This window comes from Oryctolagus cuniculus, chromosome 5 (genome assembly GCF_051225735.1).
Source record: "Oryctolagus cuniculus isolate XC-2025 breed Fujian yellow rabbit chromosome 5, ASM5122573v1, whole genome shotgun sequence".
NCBI classification, from domain to species: Eukaryota; Metazoa; Chordata; class Mammalia; order Lagomorpha; family Leporidae; genus Oryctolagus; species Oryctolagus cuniculus.
In genome coordinates, this window is record NC_142871.1 from 127,972,534 (window position 1) to 127,991,985 (window position 19,452).

Consider the following 19,452-nt stretch of genomic DNA (forward strand, 5'->3'; position numbering starts at 1 on the left):
TGCTACTCTACTTTCAATCCAGCTTCCTGCTAAAGACAGCCCCTGCCACCCAAATGGGAGATCCAGATGGAGTTCCTGGCTCATGGCTTCAGTGCGGCCCAGACCTGGCTGTTGCAGCCATTTGGGGAATGAACCAACAGACAGAACATCTTTCTCTCTCTCTCTCTCCCTCCTTTCCTCTCCCCCTTTCTCTTCATCTCTCTGTCATTCTGCCTTTCAAATAAATAAATAAATGAATCTTTCTAAAAAAAAAAATCAGTCATCTGGCTTATTTCCCTTGGAGAAATTGTCCCCTAGGATTCTATCCATGGGTTTTCTGACAAATACCAAAGAAGAAATGTAAAGAAAAAAAAAAGCTCACTATATACCAATGTTGGTTTATTTATTTATTTATTTATTTGAATGGCAGAGTGACAAAGAAATGGAGTGAAAAGGGAGGGAGACAGATGGACAGAGAGATCTTCCATCTGCTAGTTCCTTCCCCTAAAAGCTGCAATAGCCAGGACTGGGCCAGGCTGAAGCCAGGATCCAAGAATTCTATGATGGTCTCCCAAGTGGATGGCAGGAACCAAGCACTTGGGTCATCTTCCACTGCTTTCCTAGGCACATTAGCAGAAAGCAGGACTAGAACCAGCACTCTGACATGGGATGTCACATCACAAGTGGACATGACACTAGCCCCTGAACACTATTTTTTTTTTATTTGACGGAGTTATAGACAGTGAAAGAGACAGAGAGAAAGGTCTTCCTTCTGTTGGTTCACTCCCCTAATGGCCGCTATGGCCGGCACTTCACCGATCCGAAGCCAGAAGCAGGGTCTCCCATGCGGGTGCAGGGACTCAAGCACTTGGGCCATCCTCTGATGCCCTCCCGGGCCACAGCAGAGAGCTGGACTAGAAGAGGAGCGACCGGGACTAGTACCTGGTGCCCCAACTGGGACTAGAACCCCCGGTGAGCCACGGTGCCGGCCTGCCTGAACACTTTTAAAAAGCATTTTCACATAGTTCATATAGAAGATTTGTTGCTTTCTTTTTCCTCAGTAGTTAAAGACTTTAATACCAGTGTCACTGCCCTTTTTGTCTTAAATAAAATGTCTCCTTCCTTACTTGCTTAATTTTTCATTAAAAGTTAAAAAAAAGTCCTTTCTACAAGATTTAATTGTTCTTTGCAAAAAGACACATTAAATGTTATTTAAATGGAGGCTCACAGCCACACACACCCCCAACCCCCCCCCCCTTAGCCAAGTATCATTAAAATGATACTCTGTTCTATAAAGCAAGGCTTTTGCTTATCTTTATCTTGTTATCTCTGCTTTGAGTGCATTGAACTCCACCTAATATTGCCTTTTTTATTTGAGGCCCTTCATCTCTCCTGTTGGCACTTGAAATACCATAACTCTCAAAGGAACTTTCAAAAGTACCAATCTCGAATTGAAAACTAAGAGTCACAGTGAAATGCCAGTGGCAAGCCTTCTTCTAAGAAACTATTTTTGCTGAAAGTATTTTCATTTTCTTTTTCTTTTTCCTTCTTGGGGACTTTATCATGCCAGGTTAAGAGCGTGGCAACTTCTCTGAGACATGGATAGATGCAAACATGTAGGACGGTTACGGCTCGCCCAGGACCACTCGATCCTGAACCCTCAGAAGTGGCGCTGCCTGGAGTGCGCCACCACCGAGTCCGTGTGGGCTTGCCTCAAGTGCTCCCACGTGGCCTGCGGCCGCTACATCGAAGACCACGCCCGGAAACACTTCGAGGAGACTGGACACCCGCTGGCCATGGAAGTCCGGGACCTGTACGTGTTCTGTTACCTGTGCGAGGACTACGTGCTCAACGATAACCCGGAGGGGGACCTGAAGCTGCTGACAAGCTCCCTGCTGGCCGTGCGCGGCCAGGAGCAGGACCCGCCGGTGAGGCGCGGGCGGACGCTGCGGTCCATGGCTGCGGGCGAGGACGTGGTCCCGCCGCAGCGCGCTCCTCAGGGACAGCCGCAGATGCTCACGGCTCTGTGGTACCGGCGCCAGCGCTTGCTGGCCAAAACCCTGCGGCTGTGGTTCGAGAAGAGCTCCCGGGGCCGGGCGAAGCTGGAGCAGCGGCGGCGGGAGGAGGCGCTGGAGCGCAAGAAGGAGGCGGCGCGGCAGCGGCGGCGCGAGGTGAAGCGGCGGCTGCTGGAGGAGCTGGCCAGCGCCCCTCCGCGCAAGAGCGCGCGCCTGCTCCTGCACGCGCCCCGCGCCGCCGCCGGCCCCGCCGGCCTGCCTACCTCACGCCGAGCGCCCGCCGCCGCCGCCGCCGCGCTCAAGCCGCGCCGCCAGCCGGCGGTGGCCCCGGGCGTCACGGGCCTGCGCAACCTGGGCAACACCTGCTACATGAACTCCATCCTCCAGGTGCTCAGCCACCTCCAGAAGTTCCGAGAATGTTTCCTGAACCTCGACCCTTCCACAACCGAGCACCTGTTTCCCCAAGCCACCAACGGGAGGGCTCAGCTCTCGGGCAAGCCCGTCGGCGGCTCGGCCACTGAGCTGTCGGCGCGCAGCCACAGGGCCGAGGCGTGCGAGCGGGAGGGCCTCTGCTGGAACGGCGGGGCCTCCATCAGCCGGAGCCTGGAGCTCATCCAGAACAAGGAGCCCAGCTCAAAGCACATCTCCCTCTGCCACGAGCTGCACACCCTCTTCCGAGTCATGTGGTCGGGGAAGTGGGCCCTGGTGTCGCCCTTCGCCATGCTTCACTCGGTGTGGAGCCTGATCCCCGCCTTCCGCGGCTACGACCAGCAGGATGCGCAGGAATTTCTCTGCGAGCTGCTGCACAAAGTGCAGCAGGAGCTGGAGTCAGAGGGCGCCGCACGCCGCATCCTCATCCCCTTCTCCCAGAGGAAGCTCACCAAACAGGTCTTAAAGGTGGTGAACACTATATTTCACGGGCAGCTGCTCAGTCAGGTAGGTCTGTGCCCACCCCATCCACAAAACTGCGGCCAGAGGGAGGATTGTGTGTCCTCTCCCGGAGTGTTGGGCTAATCAGCATAGGCAGCGTTGGCTGTGATGCTGCCGACTGAGGGTAGCCACTGTGCTTCTCGCTGATGGCCTTGTTGGTGAACTTTTGGGTTGTTTCTTTCCTGCCAAATTTTTGGTTTAACTGGCCATACTGCTCTATTATCAGTGAATGACTAACCATTAACAGGTGTATATGATTGAGTGCTCGTTGTTGGCCTGCCATCCTTTCATCCGTGTTAGGAAACTGAGTAGAGCTTACCTGTAATCCTGTTTCCACAGTAGTTTGAAATAGCATTCTTGCTTCTGTAAACGCAAGGAAGGGAGGTGGCTGGGAGCATGCCAGAGACCCAAGCAAGCCTCCTTCCTGCTGCTTTACTTTTTCATTTCCTGGATCTTTAGCCATATAGAGACCTAAGCAAAGATTCATAGGTAAGATCTTGTGTAAAGATGCAGAAAAAGAATTTTTAGACTGCTAGGCTAGTGGTTAAGATGCCAGTGCCCTAAGTCAGAAAACCTTGGTTCAGTACTGGTCTCTGGCTCTTTATTCCAGTTTCTTGCTTTTGTGGACCCTGGGAGGCAACAGTGATGGCTCAAGTAATTGGGTTCCTGTCCACCATGCCGGGGATCCCGGTTGAGTTCCCAGTGCCTGGCTGCGGCTCTGGTTGTTCCGGGCATTTGGGAAGTGAATCAGCAGATGGGAGTGCCTGCCTGTTTCTTTCTCTGCCTCTCAAGTAAATGTTTCTAAAAGTGGGGGAGGTAGGCAACTTAGAAATTCGTGTAAAACCTCTGTACTGTGGTACTGGAGTTGAAATAATGTTGAGTGGAATGGGAAGAGAGTTTATTGAGGCTTTTGTTTTTTTCAGCATAGAAAGGGCAATATTTATCAACACTACCTCTGCATACCCTTCCCTTAGAAAGAAACATGCTCCAGGGAAGGTTAGAGTGGAGAGAATCATAGTACTTTGAGGCTGTGTATTGTGTCCACAGTGTGGAGACTGCAAGAAACAAGGGCGTAGAGAGAGGCAGGCTGGGCAGTGTGAAAGGACAGAGCCAAGAGGCAGAATGCAGAGATGACAGAAGCAGACAGGGACCTGCAAATTCTCCATCTCTGCTTCCGCGGTAGCATGCAGTCTGTCCTACTGAAGCACTGAATGGCAGAGCATGCTTTGAGAGAGAAGAAAGGGAGGTGTAATCTCTGTGCTGTGTGGTTCCTCATTTCCAGCCAGCATCACGTAGTTAGAAAGGTGTACCGGAAGCCATGTGTTCTAATTCTTTTATTAAAATTATGTTTATTCTAATATTACAATTTTTAAAATTATACCCTTAGTTTCTATAAAGCTATGTGTCTTGTATAAAGCCAGCAAAAATGTATGTGGGAAGCACAGACGGTCTATAACCTGTAAATCAATCTCTTCACTCTAGGTCACTTGTGTATCATGCAATTACAAGTCCAATACCATTGAGCCCTTTTGGGATCTGTCCCTGGAATTTCCAGAACGCTATCACTGCATAGAAAAGGGATTTGTCCCTTTGAATCAGACGGAGTGCCTGCTCACTGAGATGCTGGCCAAGTTTACAGAGACAGAGGCCCTGGAAGGGAGAATCTACGCTTGTGACCAGTGTAACAGTGAGTGCTATGTGGAGAGGTGGGGGTGGGACGTGGGGGTGTGCAACTGGAGTATCAGTTCAAAATGCTTCTTTTGCCCCTTGCCAAAGTAACACGGATTGAATGGCTCTAAAGCATTTTTTATTTTTTAAAAAGATCGATTTCTTTATTTGAAAGGTGGAGTTATAGAGAGAAGGAAAGAGAGAGAGAGAGAGAGAATCTTCTGTTTTGCTTCATTCCCCAAATGCCTGCAACTGCCAGGGCTGGACCAGGCTGAAGCCAGGAGCCAGCAGCTTCATCCGGGTCTCCCACATGGATACAGGGATCCAAGTACTTGGGCTAATCTGTTGCTGCTTTCCCAGGCCATTATCAGGGAGCTGTATTGGAAGAGGAGCAGCCAAGATGCCAGTGGATGCCAATATGGGATGCCAGCGTTGTAGGCAGTGACTTAACCCACCATGCCACAATACTGGCCTCTAAAGCATCTTTTAACCAACATCTTATTCTCTCGTTTTTTGAAAAACAAGCGTAATGATTTTATTCATTTATTAGGAAAGAAAACAAAGGCCTATGTCTTGGACCTTCTTTGACCCCTCCTGATGGAGGGGTCAAAGTTGTTTTCTTGAGAGGCATTTGAAGCTGTGGCTCCTGAAATTGCAACTCTGAGAATGTTAATACTTAGCTACATAGTGCTACAGGGGTACTGCTTAAATTCATGAAGGTAGAGCCTGACGTTTGTCTAAATTCAGGTGACACAGCGTGTTTGAGGACTGTACTGTCAGAAAAGCAGGCTTTTAGACTGACTTAGGAGACTGTTTAGTTTGCCGGAAGTCATGCTAAAGTTGGCAAAAGTTTTCTTACAAAAGCACAAGTCTTAAGGTACATTTCTCAGTGACAGCTTCAGGGATGTGTTCTGCATTTCCCCCTTTTTCATATATCTGAAGTGTTCACATTTCAAAAAGGGTCATAAGGGAATTCTTTCTAACAGCTTTCATTTTAAAGTGGAACGCTTTTCATATGGTTACATGGGCATCATGTGCAGGGCCCTTCTCCCTGACCATACTAACATCAATCAATGCTTTTTCTAACCCAGTGTGCACGGAGAAAAGGCAGAGCAAATACGTAGAAGCTCCTGTCTAGTTTTTATGGTGTATAAAAATTTGCAGGATCCAGCATTGTGGCACAGCAGGTAAAGCCTTTGACCTTAGCATCCCATTTGGGTGCCGGTTCAAGTCCTGGCTATTCCACTTCCAATCCAGTTCCCTGCTAATGTGCCAGGGAAAGCAGCAGAAGATGGCCCAGGTCCTTTGGATCCATCCATATGGGAAATCTGGTCTAGTCCCTGCTGTTGTGGCCATTATATATACATAATCTCCCTCTTTCTGTCACTGTCTTTCAAATAAATAAATCTTTTTTTAAAAAAACATACAAATTATGCAGAGACCTTGAAATCAATTTACAGCTATAAAAATTTGGGCTACAAATTTTAAAAATTATAATAACTCTTCTCATATTTTGCTCATGAATTTTTAAAATAGTAAATTATAGGAAACATGTTCTCTGAAAAATCAGGACAAAAATCAAGTCATATTTAATAGCATTTGGCTGTTTTATCTTATTAAGCTTTTTATTTATTTATTTGAAAGAGTTACAGAGAGACAGAGGCAGAGAGAGAGAGAAAGAGGTCTTCCATCTGCTGGTTCACTCCCCAGATGGCCACAATGGCCAGAGCTGTGCAGATCTGAAGCCAGGAGTAAGGAGTTTCTTCCAGCCTCCCACACAGGTGCAGGGGCCCAAGGACTTGGGCCATCTTCCACTGCTTTTCCAGGCCATAGCAGAGAGCTGGATTGGAAGTGGAGCAGCCAAGACTTGAACCAGTTCCCGTATGGGATGCCAGCACTGCAGGCGGTGGCTTTACCTGCTATGCTACAGCACCAGCCTGCATTTTGCCATTTTAAAATAAAATTAGGACAGGCCTTGGCACAGTGGTCAGGATGTCATTTGGGACACTCACATCCTAGATGAATGCCTGGGTGAGTCCCTCCTCTGCTTCCAATACAATTTCCTGCTGATGCACACACCCTGAGAGGCAGCAAGCTCAAGGACTCAGATCCCTTGCTACCCATGTGGGAGACCCGGATGGAGTTGTCAGCCCTAACTGTTGCAGGCATTTGGGAATTGAACCAGCAGATGGAAGATCTCTGTGTGTCTCTGCCTTTCAAATAAAATGAAAATAAATTAAGCAAGAAAATTTGAAATCTCTCCATCTGTCTTATCCCATTTTAAGGTACAGAGCCAGATGAGTTAAATTGTTTTATTAGAGCAGTGCCTGTGTTTTGTTTTGTTTTGTTTTAATAGTAACTCATAAAGCTTCTTCCTTGTATGAGACAAAAGAATATTAACAGCTTTAATTCCGCCATTCTTAGATATGATAGATTAGGCGAGAAGTGTTTTTATAAGAAAGGATTGTTTTTCTGGTTGCCAGATGTACCAGTGTATCAGGATTCCTTTAGGCAGGTGCACCTAATAGCAGGGAAGGAAGGCTGTAGTGAGGGGCTGAGATGCATTGATCTGTTGCTTGTGAAGTTTCAGAATTGTCAGTCTTCTGCCTGTCTGTGTGGCCAGCTTAATCAAATGGAGACAGAACTGATCAATCTCATTTGGATCAGTAATTTCTCTTTCTTTGTGAATTTCATTTTACGGAAACAAAGCCAGCTCCTATCTGGTCTTCATCTTAGCTCACATACTCCCTCTGCTGAGGGTGGCAGTCACTGCCAGGCTTCTCGGACAGCTACCATAATTTTCAAAAATCTTGAATAGGAATGAAAAGATGGCCAGGCCCGTCTGAATTCTTTCTGTGCATGCCCCCACGTCTCGTGACTACAGCCCTGCAGTCCTGGGGTACCCTCATTCTGATGCAGTGATGATGAGAAGCAGCGCCCCCCGTCTTGTTATCGCGGAAAGCTCTGCGCTGTCATCTGCAGTGATTTGCTCCTTTCACAAGTGGTACAGACAGGACTTGCAGTCAGATGCCAAGCGCTTCAGACACTGGGGCCACGGTGTTGACGGTCAGGGACAATTAGCGGGCACCACTGTGAACCACTAATTTTATATTTCCACCCATTTACTAGTTTAATGTAATAACAGAGCAGTCATCAGTAAATGAACTAGATAGAAGGCTTCTGATAGAAATTAAGAGAAATATTTCCATTATTTATTTGCTCGAATTTAGAAATGCATTTCCCCCACAATTTAGTAGCTGTAGAAACAAAATTAGAGTCCACTAGTTAAATCATGCAGGGGCTGGCATTGTAGCGCAGCAGGTTAAGCCAGTGCTTAGTGATGCTCGTGACACTGGCTTCCCATATCAGAGCACCGGTTCACGTCCTGTCTATTTATTTCCCATCCAGCTCTCTGCTAATGTGCCTGGGATGGCAGCAGAAGACGCCCAAATGCTTGGGCCCCTGCCACCCACACAGGAAACCTGGGTAGAATTCTGGGCTCCTAGCTTTGGCCTGGCCCAACCCTGGCTGTTGTAGTTATTTGGGGAGTGAATCAGCAAATAGAAGATTTTCTCTCTGTCTCTCCCTTTCTCTCTGTAACTCTGCCTTTTAAGTAAATAAATAAATGAATATGTTTTACAGAACCTGTTTACTCTGTCCTTTAGTAATGTTCTCCTTTTTATCTTTGCTTTTAAAGATTAATTTTTTAATTACTTGAAAGACAGAGTGACACAGAGAGAGCACAAGATAGAGATATCTGGCATCTGCTGGTTCACTCAAAGTCAGAAGCCTGGGACGCTATCCAGATCTCCCATGTGGGTGCCAGGGGCCCAAGTACCTGGGCCATCTTCCACTGCTTTTCCAGGTGCATTAGCAGTGAGCTGGATCCAAATGGAGAGCAGCCAAGACTTGAACCAGTGCTCTGATATGGGATGCCAGCATCCTGGACAGTGGCTTAACCTGCTCACCACAACACTGGCTCCTTTATTTTATTTCTCAATCCTAAAATAAATGCATTATTCCCCATTTTACTGGTGATAAAACTGAGGGTCAGTTCTGAATAACTTCCATTAACATATAACTAGCTGTGAGCTGGTAATAGAATTAGGTCTATCGAGCCGGCGCCGTGGCTCAATAGGCTAATCCTCCACCTTGCGGCGCCGGCACACCGGGTTCGAGTCCCGGTTGGGGCGCCGGATTCTGTCCCGGTTGCCCCTCTTCCAGGCCAGCTCTCTGCTATGGCCAGGGAGTGCAGTGGAGGATGGCCCAGGTGCTTGGGCCCTGCACCCCATGGGAGACCAGGAAAAGCACCTGGCTCCTGGCTCCTGCCAGGATCAGCGCGGTGCGCCGGCTGCAGCGGCGGCCATTGGAGGCTGAACCAACGGCAAAAAGGAAGACCTTTCTCTCTCTGTCTCTCTCTCTCACTGTCCACTCTGCCTGTCAAAAAAAAAAAAAAAAAAAAAAAAAATAGAATTAGGTCTATCTAGTGAAAATAAGTTTTATAAGGTTATATTATTATGCATGGTAACTTATAAGTCCATATCTAATGGCACAGAATCCTAATTATGCCTCTACTCTATTTGCATAGGCTATAGTGACTGTCCATTTATATCCCATTAATAAATCCATGATATCAGCAGTATATCATCCTAGACCCATCGAACAATTCTGGAAGTTGATGAGGGCAAAAACTTGAAAGCAGAGGTATCAAGGTCAGGTTTCATTGCTTGTAACCAAATAACACCCAAATAACAGTGACTTAAAATGAGATATTTTCTAATGCAGCCTAGGAGGCAGCAGATGATGGCTCAGGTGTTTGGGCCCCTGCCACCCACATGGGAGACCTGAATGGAGTTCCAGGCTCCTCTTTGATCTGACCCAGCCCTGCTGTTGTGTGTATTTGGAGAATGAACCAGCAGATGGAAGATAATTTTCACCTGCCCTGTTGTTCGGCTTTCAAGTTGGTGAAAGTAATAAATAAGTATAAACATTTTTTTTAAATGAGACATAGCTTTTATTGTTCTGTTATATAAAAGATGTCTGGTCATCAGGAACCTAAGCTCTTCTGTCTTTGCACTCGACTGAACCAGTGCAAGGTGTCTATCCACAGGGTCACCTCACGACCCAAGAGGAATTCCAGCAGTTACAGTGGAAAGGCCAAAGGGATACACCTCACACTGAGTCAGCCTTCTTTAAGCAGCCATCCTGAGTGCCACACTGTCACTCCTTTCACCTTAGCCAGAACTACCATGGCCATCCCATGCGGGTGTGTGAAGCTGAGAAATACAGCCTCACCGAAAATCCCAATGCTGCCCCAAACAAAACTGAGGCCCCAATTTTGAGAGAAAAGGTGAATGCATGTTGAGTGACAAGCCACTGTCTATCCCATAGCTAGGAAAGAACAAGACTTCTCACAACCTGTGTCTTACACCTTCCCAAACCTTACAGGCAAACGACGAAAATCCAATCCAAAACCCCTGGTTCTGAGTGAAGCTAGAAAGCAGTTAATGATCTACAGACTACCTCAGGTCCTCCGGCTGCACCTTAAAAGATTCAGGTGAGCTTGCTCTGGCGCTCCCAGAGGGCTGGGAGCTGTGGGAATAGTGGCTTGCAGCGCTTTGGGGAGGGCGAACGTCTCCACGGGTGTTGGGGAAGAGGGAGGGGTTTCGCAGAAGCCTATTCCCTTGAAACCTTGCACTTTCCTTGGAGATGAAATGGTTCGCCTCAGTAAGGCCAGCTGGTGTTGGGGCCAGCGAACTGGACCTCAGTTCTTGTGGCCCTGTTCAGTTGTCTAGCTGGCACCTGGCATCTGTGCTTAAACATTTTCTAGCCTCACTTGGGCTTTTGTGGCTTCATCTTCATAGTGAAATATAAAACAATCAACAAAAAACAGCACAGAAAAAACACCAGAAAATGGTTGCCCAAGTTGCTTGTTTAGGAATTTCTTGGTTCAGAGTTCTCCATGGAACAGGAAAGTAATTATATGTGGGCCTTGATTACCACCTTTAATTGATGGGGAAACCAAAGCTGGAAAGTTGGGTGTTATCAGTTCCTTGTCTCATCTGTCTGCCTGTGACCACACATGCCAGTTTTTACCAGTAAGGATTGTATGTTGGTGTTCCAGGTGGTCTGGCCGTAACCATCGAGAGAAGATTGGGGTCCATGTCGTCTTTGACCAGGTATTAACCATGGAACCTTACTGCTGCAGGGACATGCTCTCCTCTCTTGACAAAGAGACCTTTGCCTATGATCTCTCCGCAGTGGTCATGCATCACGGGAAAGGGTTTGGCTCAGGACACTACACAGCCTATTGCTACAACACAGAGGGAGGTGCGTGCGCTTTACTCTGTGGGGTGGGGGACACGGAAAAGGGTTGGTTTATCCACATTTCATTGCTTTCCTTTTATTTCCATCCCACAGGTCACCTAGGGGAAAAGTACATACGTTAAAACCCAGTGGAAAGAATTAAGAAAATTATATTCAAATTTTGAATATTTCATTAAGTAACAAGGCTGTTCTAAGAATTAAAAGGAAGTGACATGTGTAAAAGTGCTTTGAACAGTCCCCAGGACATAACCCTTGCTAAAGCAATGGTCGGAGGGTGTTGTAGTAAAGGCAACAGTATTGGTTATCGGTGGTATTACTATTGTGACCGTTGTGCTGCTTCTGCAGGACCCTTTCCTTTTTGGTCATGCAGAAACAGTAGTACCAAAGTAACCCCACTGGGATACTGTATGAGTCTCATTAGCTTTAGCTCACAACGAAGCTGAGGACATTGAATGAGCACTTACCGTGTCCTTACAACTTCCCTTACTGTGGGAAGTGTAGCGATGCAGGGACTCCTCCAAGGAGCTTCTGGTTCTTGTCCTGCAGAGCAGAGCCTCCCGGCCACTGCACTCAGGCAGATGGGCTGCAGGTGTGCCTGCAGCAGGGCACTCATCTGAACCCATCACCCAGAGCCTGTGGACAAACACACTAGTGCTTCGAAATTTCCCCTTATCACTGTCCTCCATTTCCAGGGCTCCTCCCCTCCCTGTCCTCTTCCTGTTGCGTAGCCCTCACTATCTGTGCTGTCTTGGTTGAAGGCTCTAATGGGCCATGAAAAGCCTGAGTAAAATGAGGACAAGAAGTACAGTCAGTGGGTATTGCAGTGTCATGGGCGGGTTGGTGTGGTGAAAGCCAGTGGTCACTGGAAGTCTGTTGGTTTCTTTTACTTGTCCCTTCCCTGCCACCAGGAAGCAAGGCTTGGCTCTATTCAGAACTCTTCTGTCCCTTTCTTCATCTCCTGGTTTTGCCTGCTGACAGAAATCTTAAGTAGTCATTTTCTCTCTTTCTCTCCTTTGGTTTCCTAGGTTTTTGGGTCCACTGCAATGACTCAAAGCTGAATGTATGCAGTGTCGAGGAAGTGTGCAAAACCCAGGCCTACATCCTTTTTTACACTCAAAGAACAGTGCAGGGCAATGCAAGAATCTCAGAAACCCAACTCCAAGCTCAGGTGCAGTCCCGCAACAATGGTGAAGGCAGACCCCAGACATTCCCCTGAACGGGAGGCGTGCATCAAAGACTGGATTGCTTTCTAACTAAAGGTGTCTACGTCTCCTTTCATGGGAGATAAGGCTTACTGCAGGAACAGACGACTCTTCTAGGTTTGCCTCACTGGGTCTAGAGTAGAACGTGCCAGGTGATTCATGTCTTCTCATGAGATTTGGAATTACTTTCCTTTGAATGGATTTGGGAATTCCCTCCTACCATAAAATACATCAAAAGGAGTAACTTCTATGAAGATCCTTTCATCTGTTGCTTCTGAATTTAGAGGGATCTGGGTGGAGAAAAGAGGGAGCAAATTGGTCACATCCACCGGGACAGTGGGATCCAGTATGTGATTCCCCTGCCTACTGGGACTTCCTTGGAGCCCCAGAAGAACCCTCCCGATGTGAGGAGCCCTGGACAGAGCACGTGAGGAGGGCCCTGCGCTGCTAGCCAGCTGGATGGGATTGGTTCCAAGGTGGGAAGTGAAGTCTAAGGATTTATTCCCAGAATGGAAGTAACCCTCAAGGGTTGAAGACTTGCAGACTTCTTGTATAGGGGCTAGCAGTTGAAGAATGAGCAAATTTCCCTGTGCAAAGTGGGAGGTTTTCATATGCCATACCCTCTCTGGCTGGTGCTGTCACTCAATCATTCCATTCTTCTGAGACCGGCGTGAACATCCCTTCGTTCTACAGCAGGGGCAGTTCACATAAGGAAGCAATAGACTAGTATGTGTTTTTGGTTGTATGCTGGGCCAAAGGGCACTCGCTCCTGACTATCCCAGTTCTATAGCAGATGCCTGGTTCAGGTCCAGGGCAAGCAAACGTGTGGTTTAAGCTGGGCCTTCAGCTGCTTGTTTAAGGTTTTCTCAGAACTCAGTTCTGAGGGTGGGCAGGAGCTTACTTCAATGCCTGGCACCTCTTTTTACCTTGGTGCAGCATCCAGCTTCTTTCTTGCCCCTAGAGAGCTGGAATGGTCATGTTCACAAGTGCCGAGAGATGTTGTTCTGCTGGGGCCTGGGAACTGTAAAGGAACCCACCTCCTCCTGCCCGACAGTTTATTACTGATGGCCCTGGCCTGTTTCCTCCCAAATCTCAACTCCACCAATACTCAGTCCATCAGAGAAAAAAGCAAGAGTGCCCTGTCCTTTACTCCAGCGCTAGTGAAATGAAACTTTAAATTGAGTCAGTTTCTAAGTGGAATGAAAGTCTGGACAAAAACCCTCCTCCCCATCCACACCACTGACTTCTCAGCGCTTCCCTGAGGCTCGTGGTGCAGGTGCACACAAACCCGAACTCTGCTTACTGCAGTGAGCCTCAGCCTACCACTATGAATGCTCATCTTTTGACTGAGTGTACCATGTTAATGTTTGAATTCAGGTAGAAGGGAATAGATGTGGAAGGGAGCTAGGGGCAGGGTGGGAAGTGGGGAAAGCGAGGCGAAAGAGTGAGGGATATAGCTTTAGCCATGTTGACGGGCCACATTCCCGAACAGATGGGTAGCAGTTGCCATTGACCTCTTCTGAGATGAACTCTCCCATAGGACCTTCCAGACAGCACAGAGACATGGAGGAAATTCAGACAGAAAATAGTTCACCCTGATAGGGAAGGAGTGACTATATTTTAAATTAAACTTGCTTTTGCCAACACTGTGAGGTTTCTGTAATATTTAGCTTTTATTTGGAAGCGATAGCGTATGGCATGTTTTATGCTGTTTGGTTTATATTACCTGCTGCAGGCTTCTTTATATAAGCACTGCCTGGGCTCAGCCTCTCCTGGACACTGTTTTAAAGTGTCCCAGCTGCCCACGCTGCCAGAGGCTTGGATGTGACCCTGTTCTCTTAAAACCCACGTTTGTAAGTCAGCATGACTTGGAGATGCTTCTTGCGGCAGTGGAAAAGCGCATTAACTCCGAACACTACGGAGAGTGAAAGGGGAAGGAAACTACAAGTTGTGCCTCATCTTCCCGTGAATCCCATTATTTATTACTCTAGAAAAAGAGAACTTACAACACGGAGAAAAGCTAGAGTATCTCTTTCGCCTCGTAAGCTGTCCACGGGGAAATACTTACTAAAACACAAGCATGTAATGGAAAACTAAAAGATCTTCCAACTTAATTTTTACAAATAGTTTTATACCAAATATTCTAAGGATTCTTAAGCAGATTAAGCACATTGTAAAATGAGTGCTTAACTTAGCTGGGCACCCATGTATCAAATTAGTAAAATGAGTTGGAATAGAAGCCAACATCAGCGTTCTCCAGCAGAGCCCCAGACTCGCGAAGGTGCTCGCCACAGTGCCACAGTCGCAGACACCTCAGGTACCCAGAGGCAGCAGCACTAGACACTGTTACAAACTTAGTATTTAAGGAGATGTTTATTCAAAGAGTTCCCTGCTGCATAAGCCGATGGCTGTTGGGAGGGAAATGTCCCTTTGCCTTTAATTTATTTGCATATTGTGAAGTAGATGAATGTCTCAGTTGCATCTTAGGTTAAATTGAAACAGTCTAAAGAGAACATAAGAACCAGTTAGGAGTTGACCATATTCTACCCAGTCGACCCCAGGATCTCCTAATGGACCTTAGCGGGCCTGCCTCTCTCCCAGGCACTGAGCTGGGAGTCTCCTTCAGGAGCCCTTGCAGACGGCTGGCATGTTTACTGCTGCTGTCGCCAGCCGAGTGAAAGCACCCTGGCCCTCAGAAGGGATTTTTACCTCAACCCAGCCTGACCCTCACCCTTGGTTGCCTCCAGGAGGGCATCCACACTAGTGTCAAACAATAGGAATGACCTCAGCAGCCAGGAACCGAAGCTCTTAGTAAATGGTGGACAGAGCTCTTGCCCGCTTTGATACCGCCCCTCTTAGGCTGAGGGGCGGGGGCAGTGCCACACTGGAAGGAATTCCCAGATGTCTCTTACAATGTCATTAATAGGATTGGAAACTGTAGAAAATGTTAATGTGTCCTATGGACTCAATAGCAGAGTTTATTTTTGTTTTTAATGGCAAGGCTTCGGAGCCAATGATTGTATGAGTTCCCGACTCTGGCTATGCTTACAGCTCCATCCAAGTACCAAGGAAGAACCAATGAGGTGGGTTGGCTGGCAGTGGGGCATGCCCCGTGTAAGGCCGAGAGGTCAACAGTAGTGCAGAAGAAAACTTGGTTGGGGATGGGTGGGGTGGGGGAGGGTGGGGAAGAGGGTGGGCAGGCAGGGAGGGAGAATGGAATTTGTTTTACTTATTGATAAAGTTTTGTGAACTAATTTTATACAATTCCTAAAATTTGGTGCCTTGTACCCAATTATGGTTTGCATGGGATTGAAAAGATTAAGGGAAAGGATTCCTTTTTGTCATTTCAAGTGGCAAATGAGTCTGTACAGTGTTTAAAGGACGTTTGGTATCAGACTTTCGAAAAGCATTTCTTATCTCTGTGTGTGAATGCAAATTATTCTTACCAGCAAGTTCTGCGATGTCATTGTGATCTCCAAGTTCTTTCTCTTTGTGATTGGTCGTCACACGGCTGCTCTTTAAGGCACACTGTGTAGCTCTTTCCACCCTCTTCGGTTCCAGACACCAGCTCTGGCCTTTTCAAACCAGCCTGGGAGACCACCCCTTTCTAACTGTATACCATGGCCCTCGCTAGGACCGCGCCTTGCTTTACCAGCTGGTTGCAAGAGCACAAAAACAGCCTTTTGGTCTTTATCCAAACAGTGACTAAGGCTGGAGGATGTCAAACAAAAAGGGTTCCTCTTGAAGTGGCACCTTCCCTCGGTTCTGAAGTTCTCTCACAAATGCCAGGAAGCAGTGTAGCAAAGTCCCCTACCACACATGAACACAGGATTGGAAGGAAAGCGGTGCACTGTGTAACATGCAAAGGTAATCGTGCAAAGGAGGGCGCAGCCTCTGACGTGGCCCCCGACGGGTTCCCCAGGTGCTGGCTGGGACAGTGGTGTGCTCACTGCAGGGCTCTGCACAGCCTGTTTCTTCTTTCTCCAACCTTCAGTTTTTCACCGAGCATGTGACATCTCACCAAAGGGTGTTTAAAAAGCTCGCCACATAAAGCACACTGATAACTGGGTCCCTCAACTTAGTTACTGGGCTCATTAAGTAGGTGAAGAGATTTCTCCCTGAGGGTTTTGGGTTTTGTTTTTTTAACCAGGTAAGTATGCTTCTCCCTGCTATTCTAATTCTTTTTTAAACTCAGCACTGACGCTGAAAAGCACCTTCTAAATTCAACTGAGAGTTTAGTTTGTATCTTCCATGCTTGATAACCATTCTCTACGTCTAGGGCTGTAACTGTAACCACTAGGTACTCATGGCTCTGAGAGACCACAGCTACTCTAACACCGAGCCAAGCCCTCGTTTTTGTGGCCTCTCCATACTTACTAATGCTTAACATCTTAACTAGCTAAAATTGTTATACTGTGCTAGCGTTAAATAGCCCAGGCTGAGAAGTATAACGTGATACAAAATTGACTTCCCGTGGGGAGAATGTTGCGTTGGCACTGATGAAAGCCAGCACCTGCATTTCCAGAATTACTGATTTTGGCACTTGTTAGATTCAGACTACTAAATTCGTATCACTTTGAAGAGTTAAGTCAGTGTAAATGAAACAGTACCCAACCAGCATTACGGCATTAAAAACCAACCAAGAGTAAACACTATCACTTTGAAACTAACACATTATGTTTTGAGAAACCAAAATTATGCTTTTGCAAGCTGCTATAATACTGGTTGGGTTTTGATTTTCAAATTTGTAAATTTTTATCAGATCAAACTGTTCATACTTAGGGATGAAGACTTTCAGGATCTAAGTTTCCTTCCCATGAAAAATAGCAAGTGCCACTATTTCATGTCTCAGCAGTTGTCTGATGGGGTTTAGCGTCCAGGCCATGGTTATAAACTTCCTCCTGGTCACCATTTGAGGGGTGATGGCTTCAGACATAAGCCTAGCTCTCGTGTACGTGACTCTTAATCATCTAAAAACCCCTCAGAATGTCTGTGATCCCAGTGTAGAGCCTGAAGGGTCTTGGCTTCGTCATAGGTTAACAACAGGCCTAAAATGACACAAGCTCACGGCTCTGTCCTATCAGGATGCATCTGAGTAATACAAGAGATTGGCACTTCTTAATCATTAAAAAAAAAAAAAAAAAAAAGGCTAAGTCTCAAACTTTCTTCATGAGATCTGTGCTGGCAGGATGAAGAAAAACGATTCTGTCCTGTTCACCTTTAGTGAACAAACTGTAGGGCCATTGTGGTCAGACTGACCTTCCTCTCCGATTCTCATCCTTTAATCCCACACCAGCTCTACAGGAGACTTGGTGCATAAAAGCAGTATTTTTTCAAACACCTAGTAGTGTAAATTGGCCAGCAACAAGCTGCCCTGGGGAACCTGTCTCTGCCTTTCTACAGCTTTCTGAGTCTTTCCATACCAGTTCCTTACATACTCAAGTTTCCAAAGACTCCAAAGCCCCAGAGTGGCCCTACTGTGCATGTTAGGGTTACAAACACCGGTTCTTCATGAAGGAGGCCGCTTCCTCGGCAGTGTCGCTGCAGCGCCCACTGCCCAGGCCTCTTCAGCACTGCCTCCACCTCACTGCACTGTTCTTGCCGCCACACCTCACTCTTCCAGCAGCAAAGCCCCCCCTCCCCCGGGCCTGGAACCCACGTGGTGCACTAACATGCTATGCAACACCAAATGGCTTCTTCCCGCAGTACTGCTCAGCAATGGAAATGCCTCAAGAATAAGCCTCATGCTCTGTGAACATCAACGTACGGTGGTTACCATTTCCATTCCTTTTCCTTTTTTAAAATGACGCAGACCACCTCCATTACAATCCATGTTTGGATCTTGTTCCTGCCTCTTTTGAGTATGAAATATAAATCATGTTTTTATGATTTTTGTAAATCTTGACTTTTTACACCTTGTTTTTGTAAGCAGAAGTTTCTTATTAAAAGAATAAAATGGCTGTCCTTGTATGCAGTCTTTATTTCACATATCTGTTAACACACCATTGTTAGTCCTCAGGACCGGAGCGCTCACACGGTGCAAAACTGTGGGAACTATGTACAGAACTTGACAGAGCAGAAGCGATACCTTAGCGGGGGCTGGGCTGCTCACCAGGGAGCACAGTTCCCAGTGGACTCAAGGGAGGAGAGAGAACCAGGCAGGGAAGGGGGAGGCTCCCGCTGCATCAAACTTCAGCCGCCATCGGGGCATGTCCTGTGGTGGTCACACACTGTGGGCTGCTTTTGGAAGGCTTGAGTACTGCACCGAGATTCCATCTATCTGCAATCAGATGACAGGACAACAGATGACATCAGAAACGGAAAGCACAGGAGGGAGACTGCTAAGATTCAAATCCCTTGTGCCATCTGGAAACACATTTAGCTAGGAAAGCCAAGGGTTTAAAATCGAGTCTTCTAAATTTCATGAACAATTGGTATAAATCACGGCTTCTCCCCACCTCTAGGATTCCTAAGACATGCAGAGATTAGGCGCTTACCTCCTTGGCTACACCCCTGGCTGGGGTGCCATTAGGTCAATATCACTCAAGTTCCTGGCCAGCCACACGCCTGCAGCAAACAGTCCCAAATTGAGAATCAAGTTCCTGGAAAAAGAATGTATTTCATCAGTCCTGTGGCCACGGAGTCCCTTGGATAGTCACCCAACACAGCGAGGAAGCCATCACCGCCTCCTTCCTGAGGTTGCCCAAGACCCACGTGGGAATTCTGAGTCCACTTCTGAGCCTGATAACGGCAGGATCAAACCCACAGACCAACTAAGCACTCGTCCAGCGCCCAAAACCCTGTTGGTATTTGGGCACCTTCTCCCGCCCCGTCACCCTATATAGCGTCTCTTTAACAGATCGCGTCTGCCCCCACGCAACTCCCGCGGTCAAGGACCCCAGCAAGGTACACCCAAGGCCATGAGAAGGACACGATGTTGGCAGTGTACCGAGACACCCCCGGGGACGCCAACCCCACAGGGACAGGGCAACGCAGCAGGTGTAGACGGTGAAGGGCAGAGAGGGACCGGGATGCCTGGCTCAGTTACCTCCGGAAATCATTCCTGTCAGTGGCAAAGCGATAGACGCCACGAAGCCAATCTCCCACGTTGTCAGGGATCTCTGGAGCTTCATTCGCGGGGCCAGAAGGATTCACAGTGACCCCACTGGAAGCCATAGCAGCACCTTTGCGCTCAGCACGGTCCCCTCACACGGTATAGCAGCCGCCCCGGCGATACGCAACTTCCGGCCTGGCACTTCCGGCGGTGCTGGCCGGCAGAGGGCGCTGCGACCTGAGCATGCGCCGACGTCCGAGTCGGGCCCGCCCCCAGC

The 19,452-nt window shown here is 47.7% G+C and overlaps 2 protein-coding genes across 6 annotated transcripts in view; one reads left to right on the forward strand and one right to left on the reverse strand.

Moving 5' to 3' along the window:
* USP49 (ubiquitin specific peptidase 49) overlaps positions 1 to 18,405 on the forward strand; it is a 107,756-nt gene extending 89,351 nt beyond the window's left edge. For 2 of the 4 annotated variants that reach the window (XM_008262745.5, XM_008262740.5), the window contains exons 3-7: positions 1,550 to 2,930; positions 4,407 to 4,611; positions 10,041 to 10,149; positions 10,717 to 10,922; positions 11,945 to 18,405. In XM_008262745.5, the coding sequence (XP_008260967.1) occupies positions 1,578 to 2,930; positions 4,407 to 4,611; positions 10,041 to 10,149; positions 10,717 to 10,922; positions 11,945 to 12,135 (2,064 nt within the window). In that variant the 5' untranslated portion in view covers positions 1,550 to 1,577 and the 3' untranslated portion in view covers positions 12,136 to 18,405. 4 annotated transcript variants of the gene reach the window in all.
* Positions 18,082 to 19,372, reverse strand: TOMM6 (translocase of outer mitochondrial membrane 6). 2 transcript variants are annotated; one of them, XM_017344785.4, is made up of 3 exons: positions 19,170 to 19,372; positions 18,619 to 18,723; positions 18,082 to 18,401 (listed from the first exon to the last, which is right to left on the reverse strand). In XM_017344785.4, exons 1-2 carry the CDS (start codon positions 19,295 to 19,297, stop codon positions 18,627 to 18,629), a joined length of 225 nt encoding a protein of 74 aa, XP_017200274.1. In that variant the 5' UTR covers positions 19,298 to 19,372; the 3' UTR covers positions 18,082 to 18,401; positions 18,619 to 18,626. The 2 variants fall into 2 exon arrangements, with proteins under 2 accessions (XP_017200274.1, NP_001164724.1); NM_001171253.1 differs by lacking the exon at positions 18,082 to 18,401 and having other exon boundaries at positions 18,627 to 18,723; positions 19,170 to 19,297.
* Positions 19,373 to 19,452: the final 80 nt, after the last annotated feature.

Bases quoted from the DNA above. Each gene is read 5' to 3' on its own strand.
- TOMM6 (XM_017344785.4), bottom strand. From the start codon at position 19,297: ATGGCTTCCAGTGGGGTCACTGTGAATCCTTCTGGCCCCGCGAATGAA. The intron at 18,724-19,169 runs GTAACTGAGCCA...TTCTTTTTCCAG, and splicing joins GACAGGAATGATTTCCGGAG to GAACTTGATTCTCAATTTGG.